The sequence below is a fragment of the Eutrigla gurnardus genome (assembly GCF_963514095.1).
Source record: "Eutrigla gurnardus genome assembly, chromosome: 14".
NCBI classification, from domain to species: Eukaryota; Metazoa; Chordata; class Actinopteri; order Perciformes; family Triglidae; genus Eutrigla; species Eutrigla gurnardus.
The window spans coordinates 1,013,315-1,032,486 of NC_139937.1; the positions used below are offsets into that span (position 1 = coordinate 1,013,315).

Sequence of the window (19,172 nt, forward strand, 5' to 3'; positions counted from 1 at the left end):
CAGCCTTGGAAGAGGGGGTCTTGGGTTTTGGTGACTTAGTTGCAGCCTTGGGAGAGGGGGTCTGAGTAGGGCGGGGGGTAGGTGGGGGTAGCTCCTGGAATTCCAAGGGGGAGGAGTGGAGAGAAAGGTTTATTGGAGGGAGGGAGAATGACGAAGACCTGGATTGGGATTTGGGAGGGGTGGGGGAGGGATCCACATTCAGTCCTCCTTCGACGTTGTTGATAATCTGAGAAGGGCGGGGGGTAGGTGGGGGTAGCTCTTGGAACTCCAAGGGGGAGGAGGGGAGAGAAAGGTTTATTGGAGGGAGGGAGAATGATGAAGACCTGGATGGAGATTTGGGGGGGGTGGGGGAGGGATCCACATTCAGTCCTCCTTCGACGTTTCTGATAATCTGTCTTTCGTCTTCCCTCTTTGTTGGTTCCTCTCGTCTCTTGTCCTTGGCGACAGATGGATGACGCAGGCAGTGTGACATGTTGGTGATGAATAGCTTTGCCCCTAGCTTATTTAGGCGAAGTCCGTTTGTCTTAAAAAGATGCCTGCGGTCCCAGAAAAAGCGGAAATTGTCAATAAAATGCATTGGGCGAGCAAGAGATGCAGTTGAGAGCCATTTGTTGAGCCAGAACAGTCTACTGAATGTCTCCGCTCCTCTCCCGGTCGGGGGCAGAGGGCCACTGATGAAAACCTCAGCATTCACAGAGCTGACTGTTTCAAAGAGTTTGTTGAAGTCCTCTCTCAACTCTGTTGATTGTTGTTTTTCAATGTCATTAAATCCAATGTGCAGAATGATATTTTTCACAGTTGGGTGTGCAGCCACAATTTCCAGGATTCTTTTTTCCAAATCAGACACCGTATCCTTCGGAAAGCAGAGTACTTTGATGTTATTACTGCTTTTCATATCTTTTACAGAAAAGTCACCCACAATCAGATTTTCAGGCCCTGTCGTTAGCTTTCTCTGTGGCTTTAAGTTAGCAGGTCTTACCCTGCTGCGTGGTGGTGGGGGGTTATCCAGGCAGTCAGAGGGGGATCCATGGTCCTGCAGCAGTGGAGCAAACCTGTTCTTTAGTTGAACAGTTGTTTGCTGGGGAGGTTTCTTGGTAGCTCTCCTCTTCCCAGCTGTCCACTGCTGTGTCCTACGAGGCAGTGGGGTTGAGGAGGCGCTGTGCCTGGATGGAGATGGTAACGCAGGCCAGCCGGTCAGATCACAGATATCGGGGCACTGGGTCCTGCCAGATATCCGTTCTCCCATGTCACGGGGAAATGGTCTTCTCTTTGGCTTCGCACCAAGTGTGTTCCAGGGAGGATTATCGCTGGTAGATTTATTACCGTGTACAGGATCCTCCCGTTTCTTCATAGCTTCATTATTGCTACTTAGCTGGGTTCTAGCATGCTCCTGTCCACTGTTTTGAGTCAGTGCTAGAGTGGTGTTGTTCCCACAAAGTCCATTCACTTCTACATTTACTTCTAACCGATTCATTTTTGTTTCCAGCAGTAAAATCTTCTGTAGGAGTTTATGGTAATCTTCCGTAGAGAAGGGAGGCATCTTCTGCTAATTACCTTTAGCAGGCTCAGGCTTATCTTGTTTGGTAGGCCTCCTCGCGTAGCGTTGAGGAAGTCGTAAAAATATTGAAAAATGCCCGTTTTATCTCAAAGAAAATATAATCCCACTGGTTTTGTAAATATCCAGGAGCTGCTGCTCTTTGTTTCTTATTGAGGAGAAGCAGATAGCAAAAAATAGCAGAAAATCGCAGGCAGGGGTGAGAGCAAAGAGGAAAAGCGTCTGCACTAGGGGTGTAACGGTACATGTATTTGTATTGAACCGTTTCGGTCCGGGGTGCTCGGTTCGGAACGGAGGCGTACCGAACGAGTTTCCATACGGACATATTAAGTAGAGGACCGCATTTGTGGAGCGTGCTGCAGCCGCACATGTGCAGTTGCGCACACCGCGACACAATAAACAGCAGTAGTAGCGGACGTCATGGCTAATGCTGCTAGCGTTGGCAACAAGCCAGAGTTGGAGGACCCTCCCGCGACATTAAGGTCTCCCGTTTGGGAACACTTCGGCAAAGCGGTTTGCCGACATTGTTCATGTTGGGAGAAGTAACTAGTAATTAATTACTTTTTTTTAAAGTAACGTGCCCAACACTGGTCATAAAACAACCAATACAGAACACTGTTTTCCCACATTGATCAAGAAAATACCAATAAAAGCAAACTTGATGGAAAGAAACACAAAACGAACACAAAGACAAAAAAGACACACAACGCACAATACTGTAACACACAAACAACACGTTCACACACAAATCATGCTGTGGTTTTCTTACCAGTAAGCAGGTGCTAGTCTGGGCTCCTTGACTGACTGTCTGTTTAATCAGAGACTGAAGCTGTCGCAGCTGAGTCAGCAGAGACCTGAACAGCAGGTAGACATCAATCAATCAATCAGTCAATAAGTCAATCAATGCAGCAATCGACATGTGATTACTCTCAGACAACGGAAACAGGAAGCTGACGGAAAAAAGGACACAGATCAAAGCGAGAGACAACAGAAGGAAGACAACAGAACAAAGACAACGGAACGAAGACAATGGAACGAAGACAACGGAACGAAGAAGACAATGGAATGAAGAAGACAACGGAACGAAGAAGACAACTGAAGGAAGAAGACAAGATAACTAAGAAGACAACAGAACGAATAAGAGAACAGCACGAAGAAGACAGCACAATGAAGAAGACAACAGAATGAAGAAGACAACAGAACGAAGACAACGGAACGAAGACAATGGAACGAAGACAACGGAACGAAGAAGACAATGGAATGAAGAAGACAACGGAACGAAGAAGACAACTGAAGGAAGAAGACAAGATAACTAAGAAGACAACAGAACGAATAAGACAACAGCACGAAGAAGACAGCAGAATGAAGAAGACAACAGAATGAAGAAGACAACAGAACGAAGACAACGGAACAAAAAAGCCAACAGAACGAGGACAACGGCACAAAGAAGACAACAGAATGAAGAAGACAACGGAACGAAGAAGACAACAGAACAAAGAAGACAACAGAATGAAGACAACGGAACAAAGAAGACAACAGAAGGAAAAAGACAACAGAAGAAAGAAGACAACAGAACAGAGACAACAGAACGAATAAGACAACGGAACGAAGAAGACAACAGAATGAAGAAGACAAAAGAACGAAAAACACAACAGAACAAAGAAGACAATGGAATGAAGAAGACAACGGAACAAAGAAGACAACAAAATGAAGAAGACAAAAGAACGAAAAACACAACAGAACAAAGACAACAGAATAAAGAACACAAAAGAACGAAGAAGACAATGAAACGAAGAAGACAATGGAACAAAGAAGACAACAGAAGGAAGAAGACAACAGAACAAAGAAGACAACAGAACGAAGAAGACAACAGAACGAAGAAGACAACAGAATGAAGAAGACAAAAGAACGAAGAAGACAATGAAACGAAGAAGACAATGGAACAAAGAAGACAACAGAACGAAGAACACAACAGAACGAAGAACACAACAGAACAAAGAAGACGATAGAATGAAGAAGACAACAGAACAAAGAAGACAACAGAACGAAGAAGACAACAGAACGAAGAAGACAACAGAATGAAGAAGACAAAAGAATGAAGAAGACAATGAAACGAAGAAGACAAAGGAACAAAGAAGACAACAGAAGGAAGAAGACAACAGAACGAAGAACACAACAGAACAAAGAAGACGATAGAACGAAGAAGACGACAGAACGAAGAAGACAACCGAACGAAGAAGACAACCGAACGAAGAAGACGACAGAAGGAAGAAGACAACAGAACGAAGAACACAACAGAAAAATATGACGACTGAATTAAGAAGACAACAGAACGAAGAAGACAACGGAACGAAGAAGACAACAGAACGAAGAAGACAATGGAACAAAGACAACAGAACGAAGACAACAGAATGAAGAAGACAACAAAATGAAGAAGACAAGACAAAATAAATAAGAAGACAACAAAATGCAGGATTAAATATTAATGAATAAGTAATAATCAATAATAAATGTGACTCATCATTTCTGTCATTGACCAGTAAATTATTAATAATAATCAATAATAACATTAGTCTTACGTATTATCTTTCTCTAGCTGCTCCACTGTTCTCTGCAGCTCCTTGTTCTGTGCAGAACACTTTGCTCCCCTGTAAACAAACACACCTCTGTTAGAAACCTGGGGCCCGTTGCACAAAACTAGGATTAAGACATCCAGGATAAGTGACTGAGCTGAGCTCAATCGATCCAAAACAAGAGCGTCCAGGCTTATTTGGTTGCACAAAGACCAAGCCAGGATGAGCAGACATGGATTCATCAAGCCAGGTGAAACCAATCCCGGGGTGCAGTCGAATAGTCAAAAAATAAGGTCCTAACTCCTATTCCTTGACCTCTGGGGAAAACGTCACAGGGTTAAGGAAAGGCGATAGGAGAACTGAAAAGGATTTAGGAAAAGTTGATCGCAGTACTCAGAGAATCCGACTGGACTTTCAATAAGCTACGTCATTATAATTCTGCTGATGATTGACAGCTGATGATCGGCACAGGTGATTGACGTGTGTCTGCGCTGGAGAAACTACAATAATGGACTACAAAAAGCACGTTGTCCAATTCTCCCCATGTTGGTTTTATAAACAGCTGGTCCACTGACCGGCTTCAGGTCCAGCAGCTCCTCCTTCCTGTTTGACCGTTCATTGCGGATTTATTTAATTTTGTCAAACATTTGTAACACGATTGAAATAAATAAAAAATACCATTCAATTATAAGCACTGTCCACACACATTTATCAACACAATTCCAATTACTATATGTCTGCATGAAAGGAGTTGTTAATAAATATGCAAATGCACATGATGCATTGTTTTCATGAACGGCCAAGGTGTGCGGCACTTTAAATGTTGCTCTCGCAAAGAATTGTGAGTCGGCGTGATCTCCTCTCCTTTCGTATAGGAAGGTCCTTTGCATCCTATGCTAAAGGTGCTCTGAAAGGAAGCATTGGAGCTCCTTTCCTTTGCATCTAGAGAATCCGAACGGCTCTTATCATAGTGGCCACTTGTTTAGTTAGGAACCTTGCTAAGCAAAATAGACAATTCGACTTCACCCCTGGATAGGTGCGCGCTCACGGCTCCCTCAAATAGACCCCGCCGCCGATCACAGATTCACTGATTCACCATGGCAAATAGAGCGGCATACTTTTCCCCGCCGAAGGCAGAAATCCTCATCGAGGCATACGAGGAGGTTAAACACTTAATTAAAAAGAAAGGCAACACCGCCACAGTTATAAACAATAAAAAAAGGCCCAAAATTCTGCTTTGACAATGGCGTGCCCATTGTTGCGAGATGTGGTGGATGAAGAAGCACTTGTGCTCAGGAGAGCCTTCAGGCGCGCGAGGGTCTTCAGGGACTGGTTGGACCCACTAGCCTTCCCTGATGACCATCTGTATGAAAGGTACAGGTTTTCTGCAGATGGCATCAGGTATCTGTGCAGACTGCTGGGTCCCAAGATTAAACACCACACAGCACGGAGCCATGCACTGAGTGTGGAGCAAATTGTTTGTGTGGCCTTGCACTTTTTTGCGAGTTGAGGCTTCCTGTACTCAGTGGGGGTTGCAGAACAGCTGAATAAGGCCACAGTTTGCCGCACAATAAGGAGTGTGTGTCTGGCTCTTGAAGCATTGTGAGATGTCTTCATCTCCTTCCCTGGCCACAGAAGACTCTGTGACATCAAAGAGGGGTTCTATAGGATTGCAGGTAAGAGACTCTACAAATTACAGGACAACTCTTAACAGTCATAGTAGGATACTCATTACTTTGTGTTACAGGTCTCCCCAATGTCATTGGTGCACTGGACTGCACACACATCAGAATAAAATCCCCCTTAGGTGCCCATGAGGCGGATTTTGTGAATAGGAAATCCTTTCACAGCATCAATGTTCAGGTGAACATAACTTTTTGATATTGTCAATTGACGAACACTGTACATTGCTTGTGATGTGCATTGATTGGTTAAATAGTCCTCATCTTATGATTTCAGATGGTCTGCAATGCTGACTGTCTGATCAGCAATGTTGTGGCAAAATGGCCTGGCTTAGTCCATGACTCCACACTCTTTCGGACCTCTGACATCTATCAGCGCCTATCACAAGGTGAGCCACACAACCCCTAATTAATAACCACTTTTTACATCATGGCTGTGTCAAGAATGTCACTCTGTTTATGAGGTTGTAATGATGAGATTTTGTGTTGACAGGTGAATTCTCTGGTGTGTTGCTGGGAGACAGGGGGTATGCCTGCCAGCCTTTTCTCCTGACACCCTTCACAGACCCCCAGGAAGCACAGCAGGCCTACAACCATGCCCATGCAAGGACCAGGGCCAGAGTTGAAATGACCTTTGGCCTCCTGAAGGCCAAAGGTCAGTGTCTTCAGAAAGTGTCTTCAGAAATTAAGGGTCAGCCCTTTGAAGGCATGTGACATTACTGTGGCTTGTGCTGTCCTCCACAATGTGGCCTGCCTGAGGAAGGAGAGGGCCCCCAGAGTGCCACCAGCCATGGACTGGGACAATCCTGCCATCTTCCATGATGATGACAGTGGTCGGCTGGTCAGGGACCAATATGTGTTAAATTATTTTAGTTAATATGCATGCTTTAAATTTAAGTTAAATATGTCCTGCTGTGGCAGAGGAATTTGCATTTTTGTTGTTGTTGTTTTTTGCCTGCCGACTCTAGAAGGCCATCATCAATGGAGCACCGATACTACGATTCACCATGGCAACCAGGAGAGAGTTATAGAAAACAAGCTCATCCTGAGAAAGCAGAGCAACGTAACAGCAGCAAAGTAGAGATACTTGGTGTAGCAGACATTTACTGCCTGACTTAATTCGTATAACTGAATGAAACAGTTGATTGATCTAAAGGTGATAAGTCTTTATTTTCGGCCTCGCAGAGCGACAGTGCGGTTAGCATTGCTGCCTACGGTGCAGGTGACAGGGGTTCAACTCCCGTGGTTCACAAAGTAGCGCAATGAACAAATAGTCATTTTCATATAGGTGTAATCCCCCCCCCCCCCGGCACAAAAAGAAAGTATAAGCTTAAGAATATTGCACAAATACGTAGACTAAGGCACAAGATTCTAAACATGTTTCACATATTAAACAGTAAATATAAGCGGCTATTTCAACAAAGAAATTTCTTTTTTCAGAAAACTCCCGTTCGCCAAAATTTTAAAGAGCTCTGCAAAGAATCTGGATTATGTCCGCGATATGAAATGTTGAAAATGTTGGAGAATATTGTTTAGATATGTGATCAGTGGTAGGGAAAACAGTAATTTCCTAATAATCAAAATCCTCTCCCGACGTAAAGCTGCTAGAATCACTTTTATTTCCATATCGATGAGGGTTGTAGAGGAAAGGACGGAAATTTTTTTCAGAGTTGGTTCAGATTCCGGAAAAAGGCGGAGACGTGTAGGAGAAACTCAGGGTTTGTTGAAGAAAACCTGCCAGCGAGCAGGTTAGGTTCACAGAGTATGTTACTATGGTAACTGACCTAAAGGTTGAGTTCACTCGTTTTCTTGAACGGAAAACTATAGTATGGTTAACAAACTCAGAGTTTCAGGAAAACCTGCTTTTTGGAACGGGCCCCTGATAAGAACCTCTAATCAGCGCCGTGTTTACTGTCACGGGACAGAGCTGACACTCATGATTGAATTATTCATTTACAAATTAATTAATTATTAATTGATGAATTCATTAGTGAACAATTTCTCACTTAATTTGACATACAGTATGTATCTCTTAAACCTGAAGAATATTAAGAATTTTTGAGAAGCCAGAGCCACTCGGTCGTACGATTACTCAATAAATTAACTGATTCATTTCCTGTCTAATCATCGTTACCTGCTCTCCAGCCTGTCGATGTACTCCTTCTTTCGCCGCCGGCTGTCCTGAGCTGACTGTTTGTTGCGTATTTTTCTCCGAACTCTTTTCAGGATTCTTTCCTCAGCCTGCAAATAAAGATTTAATCAAAATTAACATTAATTGTAGGACTAATAATCCTGCAAAACTGCAACTTCCTGATTCACTGGAAGCAATCAATCAGAATCACACATTTGGTTTATTGACAATTACGTTTTTCACATACAAGGATCACAGTCAACAAATAAAAATAAATAAAATAAACAAGTGCTGAAAAAAGTGACGTGCCCCATTGGTTTGTGGGGTCACAAACCAATGTCGTCATCTTGAAATTTGGTTGTTACCATCTCAGAATTGTTTCAACCAGTGGAGGAAGTGACCATATTTGGGACTGTGGAGGAGCGAATGAACACAAGCACTCCAAGCAACACCCTTACTGGATCTGGATCCATGTGGATTCTGGTGTGAAGCTGTTAACAAGGTTAGCTACATAAGTCAAGGTCAAATTTACAGCTAAGTACTAGAATCATCTTAGTAGCTTACTGCATTGGTAGCGTGCAGTGATGCCGGTAATGCGTTACTTAGTAAATTACAATCGTTACAATCTGACCACTTTTTTCAGGAACGAGTAATCTAACGCGTTATTATTTCTAAACCAGTAATCAGATTACTTACTTACTTATCCAAGGAAATGTGCGTTACTATGTTTTAGGGCTGTCAACAAATACTCTAAATTCTAATATACAATAAATAATATACTCAACAAAAATATAAACGCATGAACTTGAAATGGTGAACAAAAATAGAATGTCATGACATTTGCTCAGATTCTTGATGCATTTGTTTATGGAATTATTTGTTTTACTCAAACCCAGTAGTCCTATGTCACTTGGCCACTCCTATTGACTACAATCTCAGATTGAGTATTTCAACTCACCAGAGTCATGGAGCATGGCAGAGTGGTGGTCAATATGCGTGACAAGTACACAGACACTCCTTCTGGTCTGGTCAATAAAAGGGCACACCAAAATGTGGACTTTTGTCACTTGTCAATATGCCACAGATGTCACAAATCATGAGGGAGCGTGCCATTGGCATGCTGAGTGCTGGGTTGAGCGTTACAGCTGTGGCAACACAACTGAATGTGCATCATTCCACTGTCAGTGATGAGTCTCGGCTCCAGCTGTACCATGCTGATGGCAGACTCCGTGTTTGGCGCCGTGTTGGTGAGCGTTACGCTGACGCCAATGTTCTGCAACGGGTGGCTCATGGTGGCGCTAGTGTGGGCATGGCATTTGCTATTGACAGCGCACACGCCTGCATTTCATTGATGGCAACCTGAATGGGCAACGTTACCGAGATGAAATCCTGAGACCAATTGTCGTGCCCTTTGTTGAACTCCATCATCTGACCTTCCCACAAGATAATGCCCGCCCGCACATTGCCAGGATATGCAGGGACTTCCTTGAACAGGAGGGTATTCCTGTCCTCAACTGGCCGCCGTATTCACCAGACATGTCACCTATCAAACACCTTTGGGATGTCTGGATAGGCGTGTCCGCCAGCGGGTTCCAGTTCCCCAGAATGGCCGCCAACTTCAAGTGGCTCTGCAGGAGGAATGGGACAACATCCCCCAGGCCACGATCGACAACCTGGTGATGCCCATGCGTCGCCGGTGTACCGCTCTGCGTGAGGCTAATGATGGACACACCCGTTATTGAAGTTTGTGAACTTGGATCATCGACCCCCATTGTGTTCTTCCTGCAGTTACTCCAGGACTTTTGTTTTGAAATTGATCCTAATGCTCACAAATTAAAGCCACTTTATTGATAAAGTTGTAATGTTATTTTTGGATAGTTACTCTGTTTTGTCCCATAACAATAACTACAAGTTTTTCTTTGTGCGTTTATATTTTTGTTGAATGTAATAAAAAAAAAACAACAACAGCGGCAGCAGAGGCGCGACTGTCTGCTTTGCGGGTGGGCGAGGCCTGAGGTCCGGGAATGTCGGTTCTATAATGTAAAACTTAAAACCTTAAATTGCTTGCACAAAACTCTTGATCAGCACTCTTGATCAAGCATTTGTTTATTGTTATCGTTCATTTAAACCGCTATGCGCAGACAGCGTGAGGGTGCGAGAGAGAGAGAGAGAGCTTGAGGGAGGGAGAGGGAGAGAGGCAGAGAGAGAGAGAGAGAGAGGGAGAGCGCGAGAGAGTGAGCGAGAGGCAAAGGTCTGCGGTCTTGGCCATCAGTTCATTTATTTATTTTTGTGTAGGTAATATGTTGTTAAATATGTTTTAACTTAAATAAATTACCAATACAAATAGTGATGTCTCGTTGTATTCATTTGCTATTGACGTGCCTAATGCGCAGCCAGAAATTTTAATATGTGAGTTTTTTTAAAGGAAATATTCGAACGTCATTTTTGAGCAATTTTGACAGCCCTACTGTGTTTGTCATTTTCCTTAATAAAAATATATTTGATTTCTTCTAGCATGTCTGGGAGTGAAGTCACGTAGTCAGGAGATACATTGCTGACGTTCCTGTTAAAAACGCAATTCCAATAAAGTGAGTGTTGTCATTTTTATGTTGAGGCGGCGGGGGTGTTGTTGGCAACTGCTGAATCCAACTAATAAAGTAACCTGTAATCTAATCTAGTTACTTTTAAAAACAAGTAATCTGCAAAGTAACTAAGTAACTTTTTAAAGCAGTAATCAGTAATCAGATTACTTTTTCAAAGTAACTGTGGCAACACTGGTAGCGTGGTAGCGGCCTGTCAATCACCAGGTAAGCCCCGCCCCCTAAAGCTTCCCCTGCTTTCTGGTGTGTTGGACTCTAAATGGACCATAATGTAAAGTACTAAATGAACATCATGTTGGATTGAAGAAGACTTGAGCATTTAACGAGGTGTGAACGTCGATCTGAAGAAGATAAAAAGCTGCTAGTTGCTAGTACAAGGCCGCCGTTGTATCAGCAACATGTTAAAGATGCACAGCAACTTTCCTTGCAGTTGAAGAGTCATGTAAATTATGCAAGATAAGCAAAAGTTCACCTTTCACAGTTGTTGCACAAGGTAATCGTAATTCAGTCGCTCATTGAATACATCGCCGTATCCGCCTCTCTGGTGTTGGGGTTGTAGCAGGAGCAGATTTGGTTATCAACAGCTAATTATTAATGTCAATATGATTATCGATATCAATAATTATATTTCATATATTATCATGATATAATCATGAATAAACGGGGCACCACCCTGGGATCAGGGAAAAGATAACCTAAAACTGTATTCAGTCTCAATATAAAGGTTTTATACTCACATGCCAATCATCGTGATCATTGGCATAGGAGTACAAAACCAATCGAACAATTACAAAGGCGTGAAATTCAAGCACTAGCCTTCACAACCTGCTGTTATCCAGTGACATATACACAACAAGCACAAGACACCGCTAGTTATAATATAATAAGATTTATTAAAACCAGTAATAATGATCACAATCAATAACACTGCAATTAACAAAGCCTTATTACCTAACTACCTAACACACAAAACTAAGCTAAACAGAAGGAGAGACACACGTGGAGTGTGTGTGTGTTTGTGTGTGCGTGTGTGTGTGCATGTGTGCGTGTAGAGAGAGAGAGGGAGAGAGATATGGTCGGGCGCGACCATCAGATGGAGCTATTCCTCACAGCGTTCAGGGGCGGAGCCACTGACGTCAGACAGGATCGCGAGAGGGAGAGAGTGAGAGAGAGAGAGTGAGAGGTGGAGCTACGTCCTCAATGCGTTCAGGGGCGGAGCCACTGATGTCCGATGGGGTAGCGAGAGAGAGAGAGAGGTGGAGCTATTCCTCGCAGCGTTCAGGGGCGGAGCCACTGACGTCCGATGGAGTAGCGAGAGAGAGAGAGAGAGAGAGATAGCCGTATGTAGCCACCAGATGTAGCTATGTCCCTAGCGTCCGCCGGGAACAGCTGGCTTAGGACACTTGTGTGCGGCGTGTATGTGTGTGTGTGTGTTAGCGGGACACAAACAAAGAGAGAGAGAATGCGCGAGCGATATTCTGAGTCCCAGAAGCCGTGCAGCTATCACACAGGCTCGAGTGAATAAACTGGCGTTTATTCCGCGAGACCGGTCTTTTAACTGATAGTAGAGGCTTTCTGAGCTCGCGAAATATGGCGGAGGTTAGTCGCAAACACTGTTACAGAAATCAACCCAGCTGCGTGGGTACACGATCAGTATTCAAATACAGCAGCACATGAACAAACGGACTCGGCGGTCCGCGATCAGAACTTAAAACACGTTAGCAAGAATTACAAGCGTATCCTACATGTCCTACATCACTTATGTCTCTGCCCAGACTGATAGCCTCTTACTGGTATCGACGATGACGGCGTTCCGTAACGGCGGTAGTTTGTGGGCCCCGGCGTCAGCGGGGGACGTGATGAGTCGGCTTCGTCCAGACGAGAGCGGAGCGGGTTTCCTCTCGTTGATCAAACTCAAAAAAAAGAAAACAGTTGGTGTTTCCTCCTTCCACGAGCGGCGATATAATCGCGGCTTGGCGATTTAGTCAGCTTACTTCAGACAGCGTCTGGTAGCTGGAAGGCTTGGTTCCTCTTGTTGCAGCGGTGCGCTGCAGGAGGGGTCGCCTCCCGTTGCAACGTAGTGTTGCGCCGGTTGTAGGAAGAGACGCCAGAGTAGGAGTCAGAGTAAGAGTGAGTAAGAGAGTGTTCTCCAGGCGGCTTCGGTTTATAAAGCTCAGGCCGCTCCAGGGGACCCCCCGGGGTTCCCTGAAGATTGTCAGCCAATAGGGCACTCACCTGGGTGAGATGTGAAACTAAAATGGCGGTGTAGTTTTTAACCCCCTTTGTCCTGTTGTCCTGGCCGCATGTGTAGGCTTCTGTAGGCCGCATTGTGTAGTCCTTCTAGTGAGGTCCCAACACTGGTTCCACAAAGCCGGGATGTTTTGTAAAAAGAAACACCGTTGCAGTGTTATGCCAAAAAGCAAAGTTCTTTATAAACGGTATCACTCGGGAGGGTCTGCTATGGTAAGTGCAACGCCTAGTGGGAAAGGTCGGTATAACCAGCTCAGACTGGTCTTTGGCTTAGTGTCAGACCGGTTTGAAAATGTTTAAACTGGCCCAAGGCTAGTGGGTGCTACTGGCCGATAGTCATTCGAGCAACTCACTACAGGCTGGGACAGTGATGATGATGGTCTTCTTAAAGCATGTGGGGTCCAGAAAGTTTGAAGATGTCTGTTAGGCAGTCCCTCCAGGATTTCGGGGGCTTTTTTTGTGACTGTTGTGGCCTAAAATGCCTGATTTTGCAGAAAGTCCATCCATCCATCCATTGTCTACCGCTTATCCTGTATTCAGGGTCGCGATTTTGCAGAAAGTTTAAGTTCAATTTTGAAAAGTTGCGGTGAAAGCGGTGCTTAACTTATTTTGGTGTTCTATGTAACCTCAGGATTTTAAAAATTCTAACACAATATGAATCATTTGCATAATATTATTAAGGTTTGAAGTGTGCACTGAACATTGATATCACTTGTCTGTTCAAGTACTTGCTAAAAATAATAATCTTAAGTTAAAGCTGGAGTTCAAATGTTTACCAGACATTTGCACATTCTTTGTGGCTTATTATTTATTATATTTTCTTTAAAATAATGTTATGCTGCTGTGAGAAAATTAAAATAAAAGAGGAAAATGATCAAATGCGACAGTATGGTTATTTTTAAGCCATTAATTGAATTTACAGGGGGAAAAACCATACCGTGATATATACCGTTACCGTGATATGAAATTATTCATACTGTGATATAAGATTTTGCTCATACCGCCCAACCCTATATGGGTGTATTTTAAATATAACCCAGCAGATAAAGAACAGAGTGTATTGTGAAGGAAATGTGGCCACAAAGTAGGCAGAAAAAATACAACCAACCTTAAGCGGCACCTGAAGGCTTGCCACAAGGATATTTTTTCGAAGGTAAGTTACAAGTGCTGTTAACATATCATATAGCCTACATAACGTTACAATGTTACTCGACAATCGGCTCGTGATAAATTTCATAGTAAGCTTATAAATTAAGGGGGGGGATGATGACGCCAGTGGGCGGATCATGCCCTGCTCAGGCTGTCTCACTGCACGCTCTGACTACCTAACACAGCAAGACAGCGACGATGACGACGAGTCAGGGAAATGCACAGGTAGCATTCTCGAACCGTACCGGCACTACTTCTCACTCATTGAACTTAAAAGGCAAGAATGTTGATGTAACATGCACGCTATGCCCAGGAAAAAATACTTTATGTCAATAGAGCCTGGTGAAAAATTTGAGAATTTGGCGGTTTCATAGTCGAACAACAAAAAAGTTGCTCGCTAGCGCCACCTAGCGTGGAGATTCTCCAGCCCCGCCACACCGTAACTCCGATTGACATGAAATTTTGCACACATGTGCGGACAAGTGTCCTCTACAAAAAATCCTCTTAGAGTACAAAAGTCCGCCTAGCTAAATTTTCCGCCATCTTGGATTTTATGAAAAACCAGAAGTTGCTCATTCTTTGGATACCGTTGATCCCATTAAATCTAATTTGACTATACCGTTGATCTGATTGATACCAAAATTGGATATATGGTTGGAAAGGCCTTAAGGACAAAAAGTTCCCCAAAGATGTCTAGAATATTTAGGGGCGTGGCCAGGGCAATGCCATGACTGCACTATTTTCAACCTTCGCCAAAGGCATTAAAGCTGTTATAACTTCAGCGTTTCTCTGAAAACGCTCCAAAATATTCATACTTGATAAGAAGGCCGTCCTGAACACATCTGCACTGCAATTTTGACTCACAGCCAGAGCGCCACCTAATGGCGACATGAAATGTCACTGATTTTATGCCCTTTTTCTGAGTAACAGCCCCCCCTCTAGGTTGGGCGTACACGCACTAAATATATTTTCCTAGATAAACCATGTAGAGATGTACAAAAAAGCCTCTTGGACCCATCGCCTAAAGTCAACAAGAAGTGGGCAAGAAAAATGTTTTTAACCACCTGGGTAATTCACTCAAGTTCCTCACTCAATCCTCACACAGGCACAGAAGGGAGAGACACAGGGGCACAGCAACCACTAGGGGGAGTCAGAGATCTATCAGTGACACATGGAGAAGCTGTGAATCTGACATGCAGTTCCAGTCTGCTTTACACCAGATCAACAGTCATGCCACTTTTAATTCCTTTTTTTTATTTCCTCTCATTTCAGCCTGTAGAGAGGAAACAGGGGGAGGAGGAGGGGTCACACCATGGGAAGGAGGAGAGATGACAAACTTCACATGCACCTCACACAGCTGTCAGTTGAACCTTCGCCATAAACATCAAAACTATTATAACTTCAGTGTTTCTTCTCTGATCTGCTCCAAACTTTCCATACTTGATTAGGCTTCCTTCCTAAACACATCTGCACTGTTATATTGCACCACAGTCAGAGCGCCACCTACTGGCGACAGGAAATGTCATTGATTTTGTGACTTTTTCCAAGTAACAGCCACACCTGGTTATTTTTTTTTACTAATTCCTCTCATTTCAGCCTGCAAGGAGGACACAGGGGGAGGAGGAGAGATGTCAGGAAGGCATGGACATGTGTGTGAGCTCTGTTACTGAAATGTAGTTTCACTTGTGACCGCAGGCACTCCACGACTGCACGTGACAGATAGATGGCTTTGAATGTCAATCGCTTGTGTCTAAACTTGCACCAGGAGGAGGCGGCCGCAGCACAATTAGGCGGCTGCGACGCTGCCGTGTGACCGCAGGCACTCCACGACCGCACGTGAGAGATGGATGGCTTTGAATGTCAATCGCTTGTGTCTCAACTTGCTCCACAAGAGGTGGCCGCAGCACAGGTAGCGTCCACGACACTGCCCTGTGACCGCAGGCACTCCACGACCGCATATGAGCGAGGGCCTGTCACGATACTGCTTGCAGTTTTAATTAATATTGTTACTTTACGGAATATTTAAGAGTAGGATAGTGTTCTGTTTAATGTTCAGTAATTAATATACAGTTACAGAGATTTGCACTACTTAATGGCCATATTTTCCTTTGTTTCTTTTTACCCAAGTTTACATTTCTGTGTCTTAAATTAGCACATGAATTTTATTTTCAATATTTATTTTTTTATATATTTTTATTTTTATGCATATCATATGGCAGGCTGCAATCTATTGAGTTCAAATAAATGTTATTTGTTATTTAAAATTTTTTATATAGTGTTTTGATTCTTCAATCGGTTAATATAAACATCTTTGACGTTCAAGATCTTATAGAACGTAATAGCGTTATAGAACATAAAAAATAACATCAGTTACTTTGCTAAGTAACTAATTACTTTTACAATGTGCAAACTGAGTTACTAACTCAATTACTTTTTAGGAGAAGTCATTTGTAACTGTAACTAATTACTTTTTAAATAAGTAAGATGACCAACACTGGTCATGTATACATGAAAACAAAAGATGTGTAGTTAGTCATTGTAATGCAGTGAAGACCGTGTGTGAATGTGTGAATGTGGGTGAAAGCAGTCTGACCTTGGTGAGAGGAAGGTTGTTGGGTAGAGAAACTCCTTCCTGAGTCAGTAGCTTCTGTTCCTCCTCAGTCAGCTGAAGCTCTGGATAAAGCTGCAACAGTCGTCCAGTAAGCACACTTCATAGAGGACATTTAACTAATCAACTTCTCAAATGAAAACAGCCATGAATGCGATCATATGAATACACGAATAGTACCTTGATCAAATCATACAGTACAACCTTCCCTTCTTTTCATCTTCACCATGATAATTAAGCCACTTGAAGAAGGTGGATCAGTCTAACTGATAATGGTTTTAGGCCAACAACAGAAAAGGCTCAGTAGAAGAAGAGTCAGTCCTCCTTGTCTCACCAGATCGCTGCCAGGGCTGGGAGGGTTCGCAAGGTGAGACGTAGAAACCACCGGCAGCTCGTTGACTATGCACGAGTCGGAAAACAACACCTGAGAGCTCCACTCATCTGTATGGGACAGGAAGTGACATCACTGTGATAAATAATAAAAGATGTAGAGAGATTAACTTTTAACCCAATTGTTACAGCAGCACAAAGATAAATATAGAACATATCTGACTGACATAAACTTAAATAAGCATAAAACCAAAATAGAAACTATACAAGACCATCTGGAGACAAAATAACAGCATCAACACGTTTATGATATTATTATACTATTAGTGTCATATAGAATAATATTGTACATTATGAACGTGACACATATCCTGGTGAACACATTAATCACATCACTGTCACTTTATCAGCACCTGAAATAATCTGATAAATTGAGTTTTTCAACCAGCGACCAGTCAGTCATGTGATGCCTATAACCATGGTAACAATCAGCACAAACCATGGAAAGCGACATATATTTATTGCGTTTGAAACAAGAAAATGTATTTTTTCTAACAGATGCTTACACTGTTGAAATAAGCATATATATAAAATACTTCCTTCCATTCAAAGTGCTACATCACCATTCAAAGTGCTACATACTTCTGCAGACATGAACATGGCAGCTGCTAATCCTCCTGCTGTGTTCACACCGAAAGGGAACAAACATTTCACATGTGCTATCGCATTCAAAGTCAATGCAAAACAAACAGAAATAAATTCACCACATTGGTATGTTTGGGTTAGTTGAAATATTTCAACTCCAGTAAGAAATTGGTTCAATGCTGTAACGTGAAAGCCAATCAATGTTGAGCTCATCGTCCTGACGTTGCTGAATCAGAAATGGAAGAAACTCTGGTCCCCCAGAGGCCTATGAAAGTAGTTCATATTAAGCCCCACCTAGTCTCTGGTACGTCTAGTGCCAGTGAAGGAAATGACAAATTAACAAATGATCCTGCGGGCTACCATTAAACAAACATTTACTTAAATGACTGTATTGATGTTCATGTTTTAATTTAAAACCGGACCGACTGGTTTTAAATGACTGTAATATTTTTTATGATTGCATTTAAACTGGACTGACTGATTTTTTAAAACTGTAGTAATCATAAACACACCGAGCTCTATGGAGATGACGTTCTCTTGTCCCAGGTCAGTCTTCACGCCGCTGATGTCATAAACCAGCTGATAGACGGTCGCTGGGATCGGCTGGATTGTGGCGGGTGTCACGGTGGTGAAGTGACTCTCGACTTTAGGGTCCATAAATACGCCGCAGTCACTCTCAGATGAGGAGTCAGTACGTGGCCCGCTGGGAAACACCTCGTTTGGGTCGACCCCGTGAAGGACGTCCTCTGACTCACTGTCATTCTGCATCTGTGACAGAATCAAGAGGGTCTGGATCAGATGACATTAGGGTCATTCCGTGTCATTTCATCAAATTTCTGAAAATCTTCCCACCTGACCATCTCAGAATGTTCTATAAAAATTCTAGTACAAAGACACACTTGTTAATAGAACAAATCCAAAATATTAGGTCTCTGCTGTCAACAATTTTCTCATGAAACATCATTGAATGAAGGGTAGTTTAGACGGTTTTTGGCATCATAATCTGAAAAGCCATTTTTAAACAGCAATATCTGGAAAACTATCTCACCTGTGGCCTTCAAATTTTCTACAGTGTATATCTGTTACTAATAGCCTCCAGACATGGAATATCAGGGGTGTAGCTCAATGATAACCTAGTATGGTAGGTACTTAAAATGTGGCTTGTCGAAATGAAGTAGCAAATTTGAAGAGGTGTTGAGCCCCCATTTTTGTAGATAAAAGACTTCTATCACTTCTGCCTCTATCTCGGGTTAGCTTAAACATTCTAAAAAATATGGTTTCTCTTAGATGATTAGTTTCACAGATATTAAGGCTCAAAAATGGAAGTAAACACACCTTTGCCCAATTCAGAGTCATATTCCAAAAAACTGACATGTATCAGGTCCAAACTTACTTTTTTTGAAAGATCATATTCTTGTTAAAATCATATTAAAAAATCGGGAGGGTGTTTTGCCTCATTTTGTCACAGTGATTTTTTAAAATCCTGATATTGGTGGGGTGGCCGGTTTTGGTACTGCATTTCCTAATAGCCTAGTAAACATCACAGCAGGGCAAGTCAATTGTGTTTTTTACCATTTACCAAAGACTTACATGTGACTAAATGCTACTGATGAATTTAGCCTTACAAAAACATAAAAATGTAGCACAGT

The 19,172-nt window shown here is 42.8% G+C and overlaps 1 protein-coding gene across 1 annotated transcript in view; it reads right to left on the minus strand.

Moving 5' to 3' along the window:
* The window catches only part of creb3l4 (cAMP responsive element binding protein 3-like 4), a 42,552-nt gene that overhangs the window by 14,692 nt on the left and 8,688 nt on the right, over nt 1-19,172 (minus strand). The window contains exons 3-8 of the mRNA XM_084027223.1: nt 18,036-18,291; nt 16,883-16,989; nt 16,534-16,623; nt 7,945-8,051; nt 4,135-4,203; nt 2,325-2,409 (exon numbers count right to left, since the gene is read on the minus strand). Coding sequence (XP_083883349.1) covers nt 2,325-2,409; nt 4,135-4,203; nt 7,945-8,051; nt 16,534-16,623; nt 16,883-16,989; nt 18,036-18,291 — 714 coding nt within the window. The remainder of the gene's footprint in view (nt 1-2,324; nt 2,410-4,134; nt 4,204-7,944; nt 8,052-16,533; nt 16,624-16,882; nt 16,990-18,035; nt 18,292-19,172) is intronic.